The 22,310-nt window shown below is 52.6% G+C and overlaps 1 protein-coding gene across 1 annotated transcript in view; it reads right to left on the reverse strand.

Annotated features, from left to right (window-relative positions):
- The window catches only part of MYO9B (myosin IXB), a 137,318-nt gene that overhangs the window by 96,133 nt on the left and 18,875 nt on the right, over window positions 1-22,310 (reverse strand). Inside the window, 1 exon segment of the mRNA XM_017952277.3 lies at window positions 15,510-16,407. Within this exon segment, the coding sequence (XP_017807766.3) occupies window positions 15,510-16,349 (840 nt within the window). The 5' untranslated portion in view covers window positions 16,350-16,407.

Here is a 22,310-nt window from a genome sequence, read left to right on the forward strand (position 1 = left end):
TGTGGGGCATTTAGCAGCATCTTGGCCTCTACCCACCAGAAGCCAGTAGCATCTCTCCCTCCCCAGCTATGATAAGCAAAAATGTCCCCAGGAGTTGCCAAATATCACCTGATGGCAGAATCAGCCCTGGGCGAGAACCTCAGTTCACATACCTCACATACCCGCTAACTACAATCCCGTATATGTCTATTTATTTATTTATTTATTTTGAGGCAGAGTCTCGCTCTGTCACCCAGGCTAGAGTGCAGTGGCGCAATCTTGGCTCACTGCAACTTCCGACTCCCGGGTTCAAGCCATTCTCCTGCCTCAGCTTCCTCAGTAGTTGGAATTACAGGTGCCTGTCACCACGCTTGGCTAATTTCTGTATTTTTAGTAGAGATGGGGTTTCACCATGTTGGCCAGGCTGGTCTCGAGCTCCTGACCTCAAGTGATCAGCCTGCCTCGGCCTCCAAAAGTGCTGGGATTACAGGCGTGAGCCACCGCACCGGGCCGAGAACACTGTAATAACACTGACAAAGGCACAGGCGGCCGTAATTCACTCTTCCTTAAAGAAGTGATGATACCAGGGCTGGGCGCGGTGGCTCAAGCCTGTAATCCCAGCACTTTGGGAGGCTGAGACGGGCGGATCACGAGGTCAGGAGATCGAGACCATCCTGGCTAACACGGTGAAACCCCGTCTCTACTAAAAAATATGAAAAACTAGCTGGGCGTGGTGGCGGGCACCTGTAGTCCCAGCTACTCGGGAGGCTGAGGCAGGAGAATGGCGTAAACCCGGGAGGCGGAGCTTGCAGTGAGCCGAGATAATGCCACTGCACTCCAGCCTGGGCGACAGAGCCAGACTCCGTCTCAAAAAAAAAAAAAAAGAAAAAAAAAGGAAGTGATGATACCATCCGGGATTTACAGAGAACCCCCTCTAGGGAAGGTGTTGGGTGCTGGTGTTTGATCACTGCTAAGTCATCCCTTTCTCTCCTTTACCCAGGAGGAACCACGTGTCGGGGTCACAGGGCCGGTCAGCAGCAGAGCAGAAGATGCCAAGTGGCCTCTGGGCACTTTCGGGAATGGGGGTCTCGAGGGGGCTGGTTTTAGGAGCTGGTTCTGGCTTGCTGTGGCCAAGTCACACAGAAGGAAACCATAGGTGGCAACTGCACTGTGACATTGGGGACTGAGCTGCCCAGGGCGGGGCCTGCAGAAATCGGATCTATCCTGGATAATCACTAGGAAACAAATCGGCGGCCAGGCCCTGTGGCTGATTGATGCCTGCCCACACTCCCGCCCCAAACGTTGAGGCACACATGGCGGAAAGACAGATGGGTCCCCCGTCTTCATAACCCCGGAACAGTAAAACTCCCAGAACATTCAGGGAAGGCGGGGCTGCGGCAGGGGTGTCCCAGACCTTACGCTTTAGCTTTTAATCAACTTTCTCCAAATTCCAAGGAGACCTTTTTATGGCGCTTAAAATATACCCCATAATTTTACTCTTCTCTTAGATGCAGCATTCCCCAAAATATAACTTCCCCTTTTGTCTAAAATAGCCTTAGATCATTCTAAACATCAGGGCTGTAATGTTTTATGTGGCAGGGCACAGAAAGGAGGCTGAGGGAGTACCTGGGGATTTGGGGGTGGGGTGCCCCTTCCGCCTGGGGGTCAATGCAGCCTCCACCCTCCCTGGTGGTGCCAGGGGCCTCAGCACTCAGCTGTAGGGCACCCCCACCCTCTCCATACCCACCAAAGACACCTTTGGCTCTGATGTGCCCCACTTTTCAGCTTGGAGAGGCCTCTCTGAGGTCTGTAGCCCTCCCTCCGTTCCCTCTTTCCCACCCAGGCTGCCCCTCACAGCTCCCGCTGCTCTCTGTGCTCTGTGGGGGGAACACCCAGGCCTGCTGGTTTGTCTCCAGAGCTGGGAAAAGGCACCGGAACGGGGAATGCTGCCGGGTCACACTGACCAGTGCCTTGGTTCCCGGCCGCCCGACTCCGGTTCGCCTGTCCTTATGCCGCAATTCACTCTCCCTTAAAGAGGTGGCCCTCTGGCTTAATTATCCCCCGACTGTAAGCTCCAGTACACCCTCTGGTTCCTAATCACACTTCTGACACCCCAGATGCCAGCTTCCTCCTGGGGGGTTTGTCGCCTTGGGCATGCACCTCTGGTCAGGCTGTCTCAGCTACAGTGAGGAAGGGGGCTGGTGTGAGAGACCAGGAGGATGACAGGGTCCTGCTCGGTGACTCTGGGCCCATGGGTTCCATGATCCTCTTCCCACCGTGTCCCTGGCAGGTTGTGCACCCTGCAGGCAGGATACATGCGATCTCAGAGCCCAGGAGGCAGCTGGAAACCCTCCGAGAGATGGGGCCTGCTGGTGTTCAGCCTGTAAGGGGGTTCAAGGCAAGGAGGGAACCCTGCACAGCCCCTGCCAGCCTCAGCCAGGTCCCAAATGCATGGGCTGTACAACCACTCCCAGCTGCCTGTGGGGCAGAGAGACGGAGTGAGTTAGCTCTGCCGAACCCTGTAGGACATCTCTATCTGTGTCCTCCTTTCCTGACTCCCCAAATTGCTTTATGACTCTGTGTGGGGAAGTGGACGCTTATGAATACATATGTATGTCTATGGCACAGATACAAATGCAGAGATTCCAGTTGGTGATCTGGGCTGTCTGGATCTAGGATGGGAAGCTGGTTTCATTACATCTGGGAAGGGGGAGCTGAGCAGAAGATATCTGGGGGCTGGGTGCGGTGGCTCACACCTGTAATTCCAGCACTTTGTGGGGGCTGAGGCGGGTGGATCACTTGAGGTCAGGAGTTTGAGACCAGCCAGGCCAACACAGTGAAACCCTGTCTCTACTAAAAATACAAAAATTAGCCAGGCGTGGTGGAGGGCACCTGTAATACCAACGACTCAGGAGGCTGAAGCAGGAGAATTGCTTGAACCTAGGAGGCGGAGGTTGCAGTGAGCCGAGATTACACCACTGAACTCCAGCCTGGGCGACCAAGCAAGACTCCATCTCAAAAAAAAAAAAAAAGACATCTGTGAAATGTTCACCTTTATGGGGTTCTGGAACATTCTACAAAGTGGTAGATGTACTAGGGGTGGACCAAGGAGAAAAAATTCCTATAAAGGGCCAGGTAGTAAATATTTTCAGCTTTGTGGGCCATGCAGTGTCTCAGGTGCAATTACTCGGCTCTGCACTCATGGTGCCAAAGATGCCAGGGATGATATGTAAATGCATGGGCGTGGTTATGCACCAATAAAACTTTATTTGTAGAGATAGGCACTGGCAGATTTAACTCATGGGCTGTAGTTTGCCAATCCCTGGTAGATACCAAAAGAAATGAAACCTTGATGGCGTGGTGGCATGTGGCTGTAGTCCCAGCTAATTGGGAGGCTGAGGCAGGAGGCTCACTTGAGCCTAGGAGGTTGAGGCTGCAGTGAACTATGACTGCACCACTGTACCTCAGTTTGGGTGACAGGGCCGGACCCTGTCCCTAAAAAAATTTTTTTTAAAGTTAAAAAAGATGAAAAGACACTAAAAAGACTAAGTGTCATATTAGAGGAAACAAACAAACAAAAAAAAGCGGAAAAGCAGCTGGGGGAACGAAAAGCGATAACGAAACGTGTCATGGTTCTGCCAAAGTGGGGAATCTCTGGCCGCTGATCCTGTTTCCCGGCAGTGGTTCTTGACTTGTTTCCTGCTGGGGAGATGCTTAAAGGAGGGAGACCTGAGCCACAGCCAGCACCTGGCACAGGTTTCAAGAAGTCACCCCAGTAGGACAGGGAGAACCACAGAATCCAGGGCGCACAAACCAGCACTCGCCTGGATCAGAAAACCGGCAAACCTCTTTGATTACATTCCTTCGCAAAAAACCCCAGCAGGGAGCATGTCACCCTCAGTGCAGGCCAAGTCCTAAAATCAGGGACTGCGGTTTTTGGCATGGGGAGCAAGTCTTAAAAACAACATTGTAAGACGTCACTCAGTCCACCTGGAAGAGCAAGCTCTTGGAAAGCCAGATCCTCACACACCTAGGGCCGCTTCATCATTGGTGTCACGAGGACATGCCTGACCGTGGGTGGGCAGTGACCGGCTCCGGGTGGGCAGGGGGTGAGAGACGAGGAGGCATACCAGTCACCCCCCCAACCAGGGATGAGGGAGAACGCCGGACTGAAACTGCTTCCCGCCACCCCTAACAGCCACTCCACAATGGTGCCGAATATGGTCGGGTTGATGTGTAACTCCAATGGCACGATGTTACTAAGAAAAAAAGAATCTAAAAATATTTAGGCAGAAAACATCTGTTACAATGAAATCTATCTTGTCATCCAGTTGACCTAAAACAGCAGTTCTCAACTGGGGTGGTTCTGCTCCTCAGGGAACACCTGTCAACATTTGGAGACGTTTCTGGTTGTCGGGACTAGGGGCGGGGGTGCTATGGGTATCTAGTGGGCAGGGACCAGGATGCTGCTCAGTCCCCCACAATGCACAGGACGGCCTGGCCATAACAGAATGATCCAGCCCACATATCAACAGGGCAGGGGTTGGGAACTTGGGTTGGACCAGGAAGTCTGGCCTCTGTCCCCGAGGGTTTCTGATTGTGAGGTCTGAAACTGACCCTATATGATGGCTTATTCCGCTTTCTCGTCGCCTGTGGGGTTTGCCCTGCCCCATCTCTTGCCTGCCCTGCATTCGGACCCCAGCTCCTATTTCCTCCTCTGGGCTGCTCTGCAGACCCAGGGCCCCCCAAAACTGCTTCCCTCCACCTTTGTGCAAACATCCCGGGGAGGCCACACAGGAGAGGCAGCCAGAGATTCATTCTATCCTTGCTTCCAGTGGTGCCCGGGGTGCCTGCCTCACCCCCCTCAGGGACCTTCGGTAGCTCGTGGTCAGGGCCACGTTGTACCTCCTCCTTCTGTCCTTGTACCACCCTGTCTCCCACACATGCCTGCCTGTGTGGATGGGTGACCCGGATGTTTGTGTGGATAACCATTCCACTGCTCAGCCTTTTGGATGGCCTGGGCTAGCCTGAGTCTTGACCGCTGGTGGGGCGAGGGTGGAGACTCCTGAGAGCCCTAATTCTGCCTCCTCTTTCCCCACCACAGCAGTGCACCCACCCGAGAGGAGGACGGGCACCCAGTGACCCTGGCCCTGCTCCCCCAACCCGGCCCTGGACACACGGGCCTTCCAATCTCCCTTTGAAGTGCACCAGGCTGCTGCCCCGGACCCTCCTGAGTCCAAGCTCCCTGCCCACCCTGCTGCCCACTGATGCGCCCACCTTCCTTCTCCCTCAGCCCAGAGAAGTGACTCAGGCATCCTCAGCCTCAAATACCTCTGCATTCACGTAACACAGACACAACCCAAGCCACTGGGGGCTCCTGGACCCTTCGACAGACAGACGGGCGCTGATTGCAGGTATTGCTCTTCCTCAAATAAACGTTGGCTTCCCTTTGCTGCTCGTAACATGGGTGACTTCTGCCTTCTGAGGCCTTGGCCCCGTCCTGACCCTGAGCCTCCTCCGGTCTGTGGCCCATGCCCTGAATCTCATCCCTGAAATGTCCCCCCATGAGAAGGGGAGCCACACGCCCCCTCTCAACACTTACTTCTGCCAAACTCACCTCCCCGCATGGCTAACAGCCAAGGGTTAGGTGAGTGCCTGGCTGGGAGGTGCCCCAGCTTGCTGTCTGCCCCCAACCCCTCTCTGACTGGGTCATGCAACAGGATGGCCTCTGAGGCCTGATGAGTGCTGGGGCTGTGGGGTTCTTTGTGTGGCTGGTGCACAGCCCTGGCTGCCCCATCAGCTGCTTGAATGAAGCACTCCGAACCAAATTCACCAGGACTGGCCTCCAGGCGGTGCCCCTGCAGCCATTTCTGACCCCCTCTCCTCCTCCCCTGGGACCTGTCTGTCCTCGGCTGTCAGCCTCAGATCTGGCACATCCCTCAGGCTGGGGTTGCTCCCAGGACTCCCTCTCTGTTGCACTTGCAAACGCTCCTGCCTGAGTCCAGGGTCCCGGTCAGCCAGCCCGTCCGCCATGCTCCCTGCAGCCAGCCTCCCTCTGGCCACTGGCTTCTCAACAGGCTGGAAAGGACATGCAGATGGACGTCCCTGCTGTGCCTGGGCACACCTGCCCCCGCCTCGGTTCCTCCCACCCCTGCTCCTGGTCCCATCTGGTGTCCCTCAGTGGCTCCAGCCATCAGCATGCCCGGAGCAGCCTGCTGGACGGGACTGCTCTCCTCCTTCCCAGGGCTCATGACAGTCTCCAGGAGATCCTCTGTGTGAGTGACAATCCTCCCACTCCCCAACATTGTTCTTGTGGGGAGCACCGATGGGGGAGGTTGGCCTGGATGGGGCAGGGGTCCAGGAAAATCCCAACCACATGCCAGCCATACAAAGGAATGAAATGCTGATACAACTGGTGGGCAGAGAAACAAACCATAGTCCATCATCCATCCAGGCTGTGGAATATGATGCAGTCATGAAAAGGAAGGAAGCACTGATCCATGCTATGATGTGGATGAATCTCAAGAACATGATGTCAAGTGAGAGAAGCCAGACACAAAAGGCCACAGAGTGTGAGAGATTCCATTGATCTGAAATGTCCACAACAGGCAGATCCGTAGAGACGGGAAGCAGATTAGTGGTTGCCAGGGCCTGGGAGAGGGAAGTGGGGAGTGACTGCTGATGGGGATGGGGTCTCCTTTTGGGGGGATGGAAATATTCTGGAACTGGATAGAGGCAATGGTTGCATACTACTGCGAGTGTACTAAATGCCACTGAATTGCACACTTTTGCCTGAGGCCAGGAGTTCGAGACCAGCCTTGCTGACATAACAAAATCCAGTCTCTACAAAAAAATAAAAAACATTAGCCAGGTGTGGTGGCGTGCCCCTGTAGTCCCAGCTGCTTGAGAGGCTGCGGTGGGAGGATCACTTGAGGCCAGGAATTTGAGGCTGCAGATGTAATTTAATTTACAGGCTTATAAACTGCAGATATAATTTAATCTATATATTTATAAACTGCAGGTATAAATATATCTATTTATAAATAGTAAATAAATAAATTATATCTCGATAAGCTCTTAAACAGAAACCTCAACTTCAGAGGCATTAGAGTTGGCATATGCCCGGTTCCAGAACTTTCTATTTCTGCCACCCTTGCTGAGTGGTTCGTGTACCTCAGTTTCCTCACGTCAGGTGGAAGGGGTCAGTCTGTCCACGTCAGGATGTGGCGAGGATGTATGAGATGATGCCCCCAACGCTGGGTGGAGGCTGGCATCCATCTGTGTCTCGCCCGACAGACTCGGGGGAAAGGACGTGGCCCAGGCAGGTGTCCTTGAGGGTGGAGGTCGAGGTGGATAATGACACTGTGGTCTGGGTGACCTGCCCCAGTGCTGACTGTGGGTGGGGGAACAGAGCTAGTGGCCTGGCTGATGGCGGAGGGGCTGGGGAGTCGGGGGGAACATGAGACTGGGTTTGTGGGGACCCTAAGGAGGAGCTCAGGACCTGGTCCAGGTGGATACGAGTCCTAGGTTCCTTTGCCCCAAGAGGGGGGTCTAGGGCAGTGGCTAGCTCAGGACCCTTCCTCAGTCCCTCACTGGAATGTCCTGGGATTGGCACGACTTCGGGTGAGCTTGGCTCCACCAGCTGGGGGCGTCCCTCTGTGGCCCGCAGCCCATCACTGTCACCGTGTCCCACTGTGGGCCAGGCCACAGGGGCTCCATGGAGTCTGGGGACCCTTGGGACAACAGCCTGACAAGCAAGGATCCTTATTTTATTTCTGCTTTCAGAATGAAAACTCCATGCACGCCGCCAGCTGCACTTGCTACAGTTCAGGACGGATGAAGGGAACCCCAGCCTTCGGCCCCTTGGACTCAGCCTGCTCTCAGAAGGGCACCGAGGCGAGTGCCTGGTAGATCTGAGGCTGTGGGCGAAGGGAGAGGAGCGTGTTCTGGGTGTGCTTTGCGGCGAGCCCCCATGGCCGATGCCGTGGGCTGCTCTATCCGCAGCCCCTGGGCTGTCGAGGGGCGCCTGCACTGGGAGGCTAGAGGCCACATGGAGGACGGGGAGACCCATGTCTTCTGCAGCCCCCAGACTTGGTGAAAGGTGATGGCAACAGTTAACTGCAGTGGCGGACAGATCAGCTGATTGGAACCGGCTTTCCACAGTGCTCCCCCTTCCTGTTTTTTGGTCAGCATTGCACAGCAAGGCTGCAACCCTCGCTGGGGGTGGGGGTGGGGGTGGGGAGGTGCGCCCAAACCTCAAAACAGCTCAACTTCTCCTTTTGGGGAGCTGAGAAAAAAATCCCCAATCGATACTGCGAGTTGTGCTGATCTCCGGCTTTCTGCAGCCTGGGCGAGAGAGGGGAGAGCAGAGAGGCAGCCTGAACGGGGGGCCAGGGCTCAGGCCGGGTTGAAACCCCGGGTTAGGCTGTGGCTGTCTGCAGTGTGGCCTGGGGAATCCACCTGTAGTGGGTTGACTTGTGGCTTCCCAAAAAGACATGTCTAAGTCCTGACCCCTAGAACCTGTGACTGTGGCCTTATTTGGAAACAGGGTCTTTGCACACGTCATGAAGATACGCGTTTTGAGATGAAGTGATCCCATGAGAGAAAGACAAGGGAGATTGGACACGCACAGGGGAGAAGACCAGGTGACGACGGAGGGAGAGGGCAGAGCAATGTGGCCACAAGCCCAGGAGCTCCAAGGACGACTGAAGCCACCAGAACCTGGGAGAGAGGCCTGGGACAGACTCTCCCTCAGAGCCTCCAGAGGGACCCAGCCCTGCCCACACCTTGATTTCCGACTTCCGGCCTCCAGAACTGAGAGAGAATCAACCACTGCTGTTTGAGGACTTCCAGCCCGTAAAATGTATAGACACCTCAGGAAACTCATGCATCCACGTGTCTCTCTGGGGCTCAGTTTCCTCATCTTTAAAATGGGCAGAGCTGCCGTGAGGGCTTAGATATGATGGAGGAAAATCAAGAAGCATAAACCCTGATACCCAGTGGGCCTGAGGCATGATTTAGCTAATTATTCCTCTTATTGGAAAATGATTCTTGGGGCCAGGCATGGTGGCTCACGCCTGTAATCCCAACACTTTGGGAGGCCAAGGAGGGCGGATTACTTGAGGTCAGGAGTTCGAGATCAGCCTTGGCCACCATGGTGAAATCCGTCTCTACTAAAAATGTAAAAATTAGCCGGGCATGGTGGTGGGCGCCCATAGTCCCAGCTACTCGGGAGGCTGAGGCAGGAGAATCACTTAAACCCAGGAGGCGGAGGTTCCAGTGAGCTGAGATTGTGCCACTGCACTCCAGCCTGGGGGATAGAGCAAGACTCTATCTTAAAAAAAGAAAAAAAAGAAAATGACTCTTAAGTTAGCACAGAACAGATGGAACTCATGGGTAATTTCTAAAAGCTCAGTGGCTGCAATGAACAGTGATTGGGTCTTATGGGAAGAACTCAAAAGACAGTGGTTCTATTCCCAGGGGACATCAGCAGTGCCTGGAAGCTATTTTGTTAATACCTCTCTAATCAAATGAAATGTCTGGGGACACTTCTGGTTGTCACACCTGCGGGGTGGGGAGTGCTCCTGGCATCTGTTGGGTGGAGGCCAGGGATGCTGTTCAATGTCCTACAATGCACAGGACGACTCTTTCCCCAGAGAACGATCCGGCCCTGAATGTCAACAGAGCCGAGGTTGAGAAATCCAGCTCTCCGTGAAGACAATCATATCCCTTTGCAAACAGTCGCCCCAGGAAGCACGTTTATTGCCATGACGTGGATTTGGCTCAAGCCTGTTTTGGAAGCCAGCGTGGGCACCACCCTCGAGCAGCTTAGAACCGCTGGAGAAAACCGGCCTTGCCAGCCCCCACTGCTGAGGCCCCAAGCAGGGCGGCCTGGCAGGACCAGGGGTCTGACTCACGGAGGGTGACTAATGGCTGTCGAAGGCATACTGGAGACTGTGCAGGCGTGGAGGCTGGAGGGAGCTTTGCTGGCATCCGGGGAGGAATTACCGGTACCCAAGACGATTGCGGATCTGGGGCAGACCTCGAGGACCCAGGCATAAGATGTCACCAAGTGGGACTTGCCAGGGGCCAGGTGGGACCTGAAGCTGGCCAGGTGGGACTCTAGGACTCTACGGGGGATGCTGTGGGCTGACTTGTGCTCCCTGTCCCCAAAATTATATCCACATCCTCACCCCCGGAAACTGTATGTGACCTTATTTGGAAATAGGGTCTTTGCAGATGCAATTAGGTAGGATGAGGTCATGCCAGAGTAGGATGGGCCCTACATCCCATAAGTGGTGTCCTTGTTGTAAGAAAGCCACGTGAAGACACGGACACACAGGAAGAACACCCCTGATGGCAGAGACTGACGTGATGTGGCCACAGGCCAGGGCACATCTGCAGCCGCCAGAGAAGCTGGAAGAGGCCTGAAGCATCCTCCTCCAGAGGCGGGAGGGAGCGTGGCCCCGTGGACACCTTGATTTCAGACTCTTGGCCTCCAGGACCATGAGAGCCTTCATCCCTGTTGTTGGAGACTCCCTTGCCCCTAACACTTTGTTACCTAAGCAACAGGAAACTCATCCACACCCTGGAGGGTCCTAGGGAGATGGAGCTGGGGAGGCAGTAACGTGGTGGGGAGGACATGGACCCTGAACTGAGACCTAGGTGGCAATCCTGCCTCCTGGCCATTCCACATTGAAACCTTGGGGCTGGGTGTGTCATTTCTGTGGGGCTCAGGTGTTCACCCACCTGCCTGGTCCCATTTGGCAAAATGTCTGACATGGTAAACGTTGGATCTACCCTCTCGTTCATTCACCTACTAAATTTTTATTGTTTATATTTTTGAGACAGGGTCTTGCTCTGTCACCCAGGCTGGAGTGCAGTGGTGTGATCATAGCTCACTGCAGTCTTGAACTCCCGGGCTCAAGCAATCCTCCCACTTCAACCTCCTGAGTAGCTGGGACCATAATTTTTTATTTTTAATTTTGAGATGGAGTTTTGCTCTTGTTGCCCAGGCTGGAGTACAATGGTGCGATCTTGGCTCGCTGCAACCTCTGCCTCTCATGTTCAAGCCATTCTCCTGCCTCAGCCTCCTGAGTAGCTGGGATTAGAGGTGCCTGCTACCACACCCGGCTAATTTTTGTATTTTCAGTAGAGACGGGGTTTCACCATGTTTGCCAGGGTGATCTCGAACTCTTGACCTCAGGTGATCCACCTGCCTCGGCCTCCCAAAGTGCTGGGATTATAGGCATGAGCCACTGCACCCAGCCTAGTTTTTAAAATTTTTGGTAGAGATGGGGTCTTGCAATGTTACCCAGGCTGGTCTGGAACTCCTAGGCTCACGCAATCCTCCTGACTCAGCGTCCTGACTCTGGGATTACAGGTGTGAGCTATACATGCTGAATTTTCAAGGTCACTGTTTTATATCTGATGTGGATGCCAGGCACTGATGTTTTGGCCTGGAGAGCCATCGAGCCCCCTGGCCACCAGGTAGGAGGACACTGGGGCCACTGGCAGTTTCACTGTGGCTGAGTCTCAGAGCTGGGATGACGCCAGGGTGGCCTCGGGACCCCAGAGCTGGGTTGCATCCACGTCTGCTCAGAACCTCTACAGTTCCTGCGTCACCCAGAGTTCTACCTGGGAAGAATTTTGTGTTGACTTTGGCCACCACATAGCCCAGTGTCTGTATCACAGTCTGCCACACAGCAAATGCTCACACAGCGATGAATGGGTGGTCTGGGTTTATAATGTAATGCATACAAAACAAACCATATTAAAAATCGCTGAGGTGGGAGGATCACTGGAAACAAGGAGTTCGAGACCAGCCTGGGCAATGTAATAAGACTCTGTCTCTATAAAAAATTTAAAAATTATCCAGGCATGGTGGTGCACACCCGGAATCCCAGCTACTTGGGTGGCTCGGGTGGGAGGATCGCTGGAGCTCAGAAGTTCCAGGCTGTGGTGAGTGACGATTGTGCCACTGTACTCCAGCCTAGGTAATGGAGAGAGACCTGGAAAAGAAAGGAAAGAAAAGGAAAGGAAAGGAAAGGGAAAAGGAAAGGATAAGAAAAGAACAAAATAGAACAGAAAGAAAATGGACATTCTATGGTGAAATTGCTCAGCGGTTTTATTGAAAGCTGATGTGAACAATGACAATGAATCTCTGTGTTACTTGTACAGGAGAAAACAGAAATAGGCTACACATGTCGGACGAGGGCTAAGTTGTATGACCCCAATTAATGTCTTGCTGATGACCTCAGAGAGGAAGAGGAACTGAAATGCATTCCGTAGGCACTGCTTAGATGTGATTTCAGTGAAATCTGCATGGCAGCCCTCAGTCTGTGGGGACTAACAAGAGGCCAGAGGTCAAGGCTCCAGGGAGGGTGGGGTCTGACCCTGCCCCCAACTCCCTCTCTCCACTGAGGGGGTTCTCAGGATCCTATGTGTGAAGAAACCGACATATTCATATAATGGGCTACAATTCAGCATAAGAAATGAGCTCTCAAGCCACAAAAAGACATGGAGGAATCTCCCCTCCCCCTTTTTTGGAGGGGGACAGGGTCTCACTCTGCCACCTAGACTGGAGTGTAGTGGCCCGACGTTGGCTCACTGCAGCCTCAACCTTCTGGGCTCAGGTGATTCTCCTGCCTCAGACTCCCAAGTAGGTGGGACCACAGGCACACAGCACCATACCTGGCTAATTTTTGTATATATATTTATTTTTTTGTAGAGACGGGGTCTTGTTATTTGCCTAGGCTGATCTGGAACTCCTGGGCTCAAATGATCCTCCTGCCTCGGCCTCCCAATGCACTGGGATTACGTAAGCCAACGCGCCGGACCAACATGGAGGAACCTCAAACGCACGTTGTGAAGTGGAAGCAGCCAGTCTGAAAAGCCTGTACACTGGGACTCCAACTACAGACAGCCGGGAAAAAACAGAACTATGGAGGCAGTCAGAAGAGCTGTGGCTGCCAAAGATTACGGAGGAATGAACAGGAGGAGCATGGAGGAATTTTAGGGCAGTGACACTACTCTGTGACACTCCAACGGCGGATACAATCATTATACTTTTGTCCAAACTCAAAGAACTTGCAACACCAAGAACCCTAATGGAAACTATGGCCGTTAGTCAACAACAGCATCAATGTGGATTTGAATCAGTTGCAACGGACACATCACGCTAATGCAAAATATAAATAACGCGAGAACCTGGGGGTGGGAGGGGTACATGGGAACTCTCTGCACTATCTGCTCGGTATTTCTATAAACCTAAAACTGCTGTAAAACAACTAAAGTCTGTTTTTTTTTTTTTTTTTTTTTTTTTTTAAGAAAGCGGGGCTGGGTGCGGTGGCTCACGCCTATAATCCCAGCATGTTGGGAGGCCAAGGTGGGAGGATCACTGGCATCCAGGAGTTCGAGACCAGCCTGGGCAACGGAGTGAGACCCCCATTTCCACAAAAAATAAAAAATAAAAATGAAAAAAGGGCAGACCCCACACCCAGAGGTGCAGACCCCTGAGGCCATACGCTGCCCCTGGCCCTCACCAGGTGACGATGGTTCTGTTGTTCTGAGACATGTGGATGCACCTTGTCCTAAAACCCTTGGAATGATGGGTGCTGTGTGGTCACTTCTGCAGCCCTGTGGCCACAAGACTCACCCACAGCAGCACACAGAGGGCTCCCGTGGGGTTTGGCTGATCAGGGCAATGAACAGCGGGCAGAGGGCATGAGGCATGAGAGCCTGGGTTGGTCCCTTCTCTGCTGCCTCTACAGTGAAACCAGGTGGCCTCCTCCCCTTGCCCACTCTGTGACAATGCCTCGCCATCCCCTTAACCCCCAGGCCTGCCGTACGCCTTGCTGGCTTCCTTCCACCCTGCCGGTGCCCCTAGAAATGCCCCATTATGAAGCACTCCTCAAACTGGTTTGAATGCACCAGCCTTTTCTTTCAGGCACCTTGAGAAGGAACGGCCATGATCTGGAAGCCAAATGTGTATTAACTGTGACCTTTTTTTGTTTTTTTTTTTGAGACAGAGTTTCACTCTGTCACCCAGGCTGGAGTGCAGTGAAGCAATCTTGGTTAACTGCAACCTCCACCTACCGGGTTCAAGTGATTCTCCTGCCTCAGCCTCCCAAGTAGCTGGGATTACAGGCACGCACCACTATGCCTGGCTAATTTTTATATTTTTAGTAGAAACAAGGTTTCATCATGTTGGCCAGGCTGGTCTCAAAGTCCTGACCTCAGGTGATCCACCTACCTCGGCCTCCCAAAGTGCTGGGATTACAGGCATGAGCCACCACACCCAGTGACTTTTTATTTTCTGTATTTTTGATGCTCTGACATCTGGGGCCTGGCTGACCCCAGAGAGACGGCCCTTTCCAATTCCTAGATTGGTTCTAGCCAATTCCTAGAGATGGTTCGGGACTTGCCTTCCATATGCAAACCAACTAGTCCAGAGCCTACACCCCAGCCACCTCCTCTGTAGGGCTCTCACACTCCAGCCCACTATCCCCTGCTCTCATCACCCCAGGCCCTGGCACCTAACAACAAGGGGCAGCCCTTATGCCCCAGAGCCCATTGAAATAATTCAAACAAGCCAATCCTAAGCCAGCTTACTCTGCCTAGCACATTTCGATGCATGAAAATCACAATAAAGGTTCCTGCCTCTCTCCGCTCCCTTTTTCCCTCTCTCCCTCAGTCTCCTGACGCGTTCCAGTGCTTCCCTCTGTGGCCTTCCATGGCATTGCACCCTCTTTAGGGAACTGTGAGTAACAAACTCTCTTTCCAAGGGCAGTTGCATCCTGACCAGTTGGCCTCGCAGTACCTGAATAATAACAACTATCAGAAAACCTCCACTTTTTCTCTCTTTAGAGGCAGGGTCTCTTTCTGTTGCCCAGGCTGGAGTGCAGTGGTGCGATCATAGCTCCAACTTGTGGGCTCAATTGATCCTCCCGCCTTAGCCTCTCTAATAGCTGGGACAACAAATGTGTGCCACCGCACTTGGCTAATCTTTGTTTTTGTTTTGTTTTGTTTTTGTAGAGAGGTGGCCTTGCTATGTTGCCCAGGCTGATGTTGAACTCCTGGGCTCAAGCAATCCTCTTGCCTTAGGCTCCCAAAAACCACTGGGATTATAGACATGAGCCACCACACCTGGCCTGAAATTTCTTTCTTTCTTTTCTTTTCTTTTTTGAGACGGAGTCTCTCTCTGTCATTCAGGCTGGAATGCAGTGGCATGATCATAGCTCACTGCAGCCTCAAACTCCTGGGCTCAAGTGATCCTCCTGCCTCAGCCTCCTGAGCAGTTGGGACTAGAGGTGAGCACTACTATGCCTGCTTGGCTGATCATTTTTTTTGTAGAGAGAAGGTCTTGCTATGTTGCCCAGACTGATCTTGAACTCCTGGGCTCAAGCAATCCTCCCACCTCAGCCTCCCAAAGTATTGGGATTACAGACGTGAGCCACCGCACTTGGCTCAAAACCCACATTTTCCAAACAAAGGCCCCCTCCCACAGACCAACCAGCTTCCCCGCTCACCTCCAGCACGGGGCCAGCACCCAGGATGGTCCTCTCGACGCCGCTGGCATAGCCCTTCTGGCTGAGGGCGGTGAGGCAGTGGATGAGGAAGTTGGTGCTCTGGGTCTTGCCAGAGCCGCTCTCGCCCGAAATCACGATGCACTGGTTCACGCGCTTCCTGAGCATGGTGTAGTAGGCCACGTCGGCCAGCGCGAAGACGTGTGGCTCCAGCTTGCCCAGCTGCTGGTTCTCATACATCTTCACGTACTTGGGGTTGTAGATGGGCAGGAACTTAAAGGGGTTGATAGCCACCAGGATGCTCCCCGCATATGTGTAGATCTTTTGTTGCAGGAAGCGGTGCTTGAGGTTCTTCAGGAGGTTGCCCTCGGTCAGCTCAGGGAGGTTACACAGGTCATCAAAGTCCGCCTGCTGCCGTGGCAGGAGGCCACGCTCCACTAGGCGTCGGGTGGCCGTGGCCTGCGCCACCAGCTGCATGTGCACGTACTTGATGGTCCCGTCTGCATTGCGCTCCTGCAGCAGGAAGTAGTAGCCATCCTCCTGCGGGTGCTCGTCCTGCGCCCGCCGGGGCCACAGCAGCACCCGGTGCACAGGCGAGTCGTTGGCATCCAGCACCCATTCCTCGCCGCCCGACTCTTTGACTTCCACCAGCACGTAGCATTTGGTGCCGTCCAGCCGCAGGCTGGCGATGGCGTCCTTGATGACGTCCGAGGTGGTGCTGTCCTTGGTGGCGGTCACGCGGCACGAGGCCTGGCTCTCCGTGGTGGACAGCTGGGGGTAGATGTGCAGGTGGTAGGCCGCCTGCTCCCGGCGGCCCGAGCTGCCTGCCTCTTTCACACTCATCCTGCCGGCCGCCTGGCTTCAGCATGCCTCCCAGGCTCGGGGCGCGCGTGTCCTGGAGCTGGAAGGGAGGTCAGAGCCAGGCACAGTCAGAGAGGTGGGGGGAAGTTTAAGGGGCATGTGGAGTCCCACTCCTGGGCAGATAGCACCTGACCCAATGCTGGAGTTCCCCACCCGACTAGGCTCACCCAAAAAGCCAGAGGCAACCAGTCACGGCATCCCGTGAGGGTCTGTCTGTCCTTCAACATGACCTCAGGCTCATGCAGTGGCTCATGCTTATAATCCCAAAACTTTGGGAGGCCAAGGTGGGAGGATTGCTTGAGGCCAGGAGTTTGAGACTAGCCTGGGCAACATAGGAAGACCCCATCTCTACAAAAAATAAAGACATGGTGGTGCTCAACTGTGGTCCCAGCTCCTCGGGAGGCTGAGGTGGGAGGATCACTTGAACCCAGGAGATCGAGGCTGCAGTGAGCCATGATTATACCAGCCATGCTCCAGCCTGGGTGACAGAGAGAGACTCTGTCACTTAAAAAAAAAAAATTTTGATAGTGGTTTTTACAAGTGACATCATCAGACAACCCCCAAGACCTGACCCTTCCCCCTGAGTTTGCTCCATCCCAGCCCCCATCCCACCCCATCCAGAGGCAGCCTTTCAACTTTGAAGCCTAACAGCCATGACCCTCTTTCTGCTATGCCCTTCCCAGCCCACATCCTTCCTGACCTCATCTCTGAATAAACCTCCCCAGCAGCTCCCCAAGCAGATGAAGGCTCGGCCCCACAAGCCTTGGCCACACACCGGTAACAGTGAGAGGCATGTGGGGATGAGCAAGACTGAACCAGTCCTGAAATTTGGGATTCCCAAAACTCCAGGGTCCTTGAAACCCAACCTAGGAAGACAAAGTCTGGGAGAGCCACAAAAAACGCACTCAGGCAAATGGCTTAGAGGGCGGCTGCTTCTGAAGCCACAACTCCAGTCTACTGGGGAGAAGAACATCAGGCAGGCCCAGGCAGGGGGCATCCTGCAGGAATATGGTCGGTGCTCCCAAGATTGCCAAGGTCACGGGCAACAAGGAAAGACTGAGGAGCCAGCTATCCAAGACCACAGGAGACTCGCAATGCGATAGGACTCCCCGGAAAGGATCCTCCGCCAGAGAGACGGCTTGAATAGAAGAGCTAGTGACATCAGAAGCACACCAGGGGGGTGGTAAGTAGCAGTCTGCCAATACCAATTTCTTTTCTTTTCCTTTTTTTTTGTTTTTGAGACAAGAGTCTCACTCTGTCGCTTAGGCTGGAGTGCAGTGGTGCAGTCTCGGCTCACTGCAACCTCTGCTGCCTGGGTTCAAGCAATTCTCCTGCCTCAGCCTCCTGAATAGCTGGGACTATAGGCATGTGCCACCACACCCGGCTACTTTTTTTATAAAAGTGCAGACGGGGTTTTGCCATGTTGGCCAGGCTGATCTCGAACTCCTGACCTCAGGTGATCTGCCCACCTCGACCTCCCAAAGTGCTGGGATTAGAGGGGTGAGCCACCACGCCCAGTCTACAAGTGCAGGTTTCTTATATACATATATTGTGTAGTGATGAAGTCTGGGCTTGGCTTTTCTTTCTTTCTTTTTTTTTTTTTTTTTTTGAGATGGAGATTCGCTGTTTGTTGCCCAGGCTCTAGTGCAGTGGTATGATGTCAGCTCACTGTAACCTCCGCCTCCCGGGTTCAAGTGATTCTCCTGTCTCAGCCTCCCAAGTAGCTGGGATTACAGGCACCCGCCACTAAGCTCAGCTAATTTTTTGTGTGTTTTTAGTAGAGACAGGGTTCTACCATGTTGGCCAGGCTGGTCTCGAACTCCTGACCTCAGGTGATCCGCCCTCCTCGGCCTCCCAAAGTGCTGAGATTACAGACGTGAGCCACTGTGCCCGACCTTTTTTTTTTTTTCTTTCCTTAATAGAGACAGCCTCATTATGTTGGCCAGGTGGCCTTGAACTCCTAAGCTCAAACAATCCACCTGCCTAGGCCCCCTAGAGTGCCGAGATTATAGGCATGAGTGACTGTGCCCAGCCAAGTTTATTCCTAAAAAATGCATTTGCTTCTGAAGGTTGCAAGAAAAAGAAATGCTGGTGCCAGCCCACCTGGGGGCTTGGAGCAAGAGCCATAAATGCGGCATGAGTCAACCAAGAATGGCTGAGGGTGTGAAGATGGGGCCCAAAGACAGGCAGGAGAGGCTGGTACGCAAACAGACGTGAGTGCAGAGGTGAATCCAGCACAATGGTTAAAAGACACACAGTAGGAGTGATTATCCTAAAGAACAAGAGAAGACATTAGGGGAGTGGGAATATCTAAGAGGGGTTCTGAGTCCAGGCGCAGCCACTCGCACTTGTAATCCCAGCACTTTGGGAGGCCAAGATGGGTGGATTGCTTGAGGTCAGGAGTTCAAGACCAGTCTGGCCAACACGGTGAAACCCTGTCTCTACTAAAAATACAAAAATTAGCCGGGCGCAGTGGCAGGCGCCTGTAATCCCAGCTACTTGGGAGGCTGAGGCAGGAGAATCACTTGAACCCGGGAGGTGGAGGTTGCAGCGAGCTGTAATTGTGCCACTGCATTCTGGCCTGGGCGACAGAGTAAGACTCCATCTTGAAAAAAAAAAAAAGAGGGGTTCTGAAGGATGAAGAGGAGTTCGTTCATGAGGTGAGTAAAAGAGTAAAGGATAGTATGATGGGCACACCACCTGTTTTTATAAATAAAGTTTTATTGGAAGACAGCTTTGCCCACTCATTTCCTTATTGTCTGTGGCTGCTTTTGCTACAAGAGCAGAATGAAATAGTTCAGGTACAGACTGAATTTTTACTATCCAGCCCTTCAAAGCAAAGGTTTGCTGACCTCTGCCCTAAAGAGAAGCATGACTCAGCACTGTGTCTGAGTGGGGTCAGGGCCACCAGAGGCTCTGGGAATTCCTGCAGAAGTGTTAGAAGGGCTGAGGCTGAAAGAAACGATAACTTACGAGGCTGAGGCAACAGTTCACACAGGGATAGGGAGTGGCGATAGGGAAGAAGGCTGGGGGACATTTAACTCTTAAAACTTTCTCTTAAAAGTTTCTCTTAAAACTTTCCCCCAAGTGAGTAAGTAACTATCGTGTTTTCTTCCAGGGAAACAGATATACACTGTATATAGCTTAATGAAGTTTGGATTGTCTTATTCATTCAGTTGTAAAATCTAATTCTTCCCTTGACATGTCAGTGCATTTGAATGTTCCTCCAGGTCATGAGATAAAGCCTTGAGAGGCAGGTTTGGTTTTTTTTTGTTGTTTGCTTCTATTTTTATTTTATTTACTTAAGACACGGCTTGAGCAACAGGGCGAGACGCTGGTTTTTTTTTTTATTTATTTTTTTGAAATGGAGTCTCGCTTTATTACCCAGGCTGGAGCACAGTGGTGTGATCTTGGCTCACTGCAACCTCCGCCTATCGGGTTGAACCGACTCTCCTGCCTCAGCCTCCTGAGTAGCTGGGATTACAGGCGCCCACCACCATGCCTGGCTAATTTTTATATTTTTAGTAGAGACGGTGTTTCACCATGTTGGCCAGGCTGGTCTCGAACTCCTGACCTCAGGTGATCCACCCTCCTCGGCCTCCCAAAGTGCTGGGATTTACAAGTGTGAGCCACCATGCCCAGCCGAGACTCTATGTCTTAAACAACAACAACAACAACTACTATCTAAACGAGGCAGCTCTTCCACTTTTTTATGTTTTGAGACAGGGCCTCACTCTGTCACTCAGGCTGGAATGCAGTGGCATGATCTCAGCTCATTGCAGCCTCAACCTCCCAGGCTGACTGGGCTCAAGTAATCCTCTGACGGCACCACCATGCCCAGCTAATTTTTGTATTTTTTTTGCAGAGAGGGGGTTTTGTCATGTTGCCCAGGCTGCTCTGGAACTCCACCTGCCTTGACCTCCCAAAGTGCTGGGATTACAGGCATGCGCTACTGTGCCTGGCCCTCATCCGCTTTAGAAAACACTTTAGCAGTTTCTTTCAATGTTAAAACACATACCTAGCACGTGACCCAGCAATTCCCCTCTCCGGAGTTACTCAGGAGAAATGACGCAGATGTCGAGACAGAGACATGTAACTTCTGAGACCCCCAAACTGAGAACCCAAATGTCCACCAACTGAATGAACAAACTGACCACACCATGGAATATGGCTCAGCAATGAGAAGGAACCAACAAGTTCAGGATGGCTGGTTCCTGATGCTCACAATGGTAGGAAAGCAACTCAGAATTGCTGGGCTGAGTGAAAGGAGCCTGACACGGCCGGGCGTGGTGGCTCATGCCTGTAATCCCAGCACTTTGGGAGGCCGAGGCAGGCGGCTCACAGGGTCAGGAGGTTGAGACCATCCTGGCTAACACGGTGAAACCCCGTCTCTACTAAAAATACAAAAACAAAAACAAAAATTAGCCAGGCATGGTGGGGGGCACCTGTAGTCCCAGCTACTTAGGAGGCTGAGGCGGGAGAATGGCGTGAATCCGGGAAGCGGAGCTTGCAGCGAGCCGAGATTTGCCAGTGCACTCCAGGCTGGGCGACAGAGCGAGACTCCATCTCAAAAAAAAAAAAAAAAAAAAAAAGAGACTACATACAGACCTAGCAATTCTGCTCCCAGGTGTAGACTCAAAAGAATGGAAATCAGTGACTCAATTCCTTGTACACCAACGTTCACTGCGTCTCTATTCACAACAGTCGAAAGGCGGAAACAACCCAACGTCCGTCGGCAGATGAACGGATACACAAAACGTGGTCCATCCACACAACGGAATATGACTCAGCCATAAAAAGGAATGAACCACTGCTCCATGCTACAACATGGATGAACCCCAAAAACATGAGGCTGAGAGAAGCCAGACACAAAAGGCCATAGCCACACACAAAAGGCCACTGGGTGTATGATTCCGTTGATACGAAATGTCCAGAACAGGCAAATCCATAGAGACAGGAAGCAGATTGGCGGTTGCCAGGGACTAGGGGAGGGGGAATAGGGAGTGATTGCTAATGGGGACCGGGTTTCCTTTTAAGGGGATGAAATGTTCTGCAATCAGACAGAGCTGGTCGTTGCACAACACTGTGAACGCACTGACTAGCACACTAATTTTTATTTTATTTTATTTTATTTTTGAGACAAAGTCTTGCATTCCATTGCAGTGCTGCGATCCTGGCTCACTGTAACCTCCATGTCCTGGGTTCAAACGATTCTCCTGCCTCAGCCTCTCTTCCAACCTCAGGGGATTACAGGCACCCGCCACCATGCCCAGCTAATTTTTGTATTTTTAGTAGAGATAGGGTTTCGTCATGTTGGCCAGGCTGGTCTGGAACTCCTGACCTCAAGTGATCTGCCCGCCTCGGCCTCCAAAGTGCTGGAATTACAGGCATGAGCCACCATGCCTGGCCAAATTTTTATTTTTGAGACAGGATCTCATTCTGTTGCCCAGGCTGGAGTCCAGTGGTGCAACTGTGGCTCACTGCAGTCTCAACCTCCCCTGGCTCAAGCAATCCTCCCACCTCAGCCTCCCGAGCAGCTGGGACTACAGGCACATACCACCACGCCTGGCTAATTTTTGTATTTTTAGTAGAGACTGGGTTTCACCATGTTGCCCAGGCTAGTCTCAAACTCCTGGGCTCAAGCAATCTGCCTGTATCAGCCTCCCAAAGTGCTAGGGTTACAGGTTTTTGCTACCACACCCAGCCAAATTGCACGCTTTAGATGGTGAATTTTACATTTTGTGACTTTTCCTTAATTAAGTTTTAAAAAGAGCCTATACTGTCTGACTTTTCCTTAATTAAGTTGTAAAAAGAGCCTATACTGTCTGATTTCATGTATATAAAATTATAGAAAATGCAAACTGATCTATGAAGACAGAAAACTGATTGGTGGCTGCTTGGGGATGTGGGGCGGGGAGGGATGACAAGAGGCCTGAGGACACT

This window comes from Papio anubis, chromosome 20 (genome assembly GCF_008728515.1).
Source record: "Papio anubis isolate 15944 chromosome 20, Panubis1.0, whole genome shotgun sequence".
Taxonomy (NCBI): Eukaryota; Metazoa; Chordata; class Mammalia; order Primates; family Cercopithecidae; genus Papio; species Papio anubis.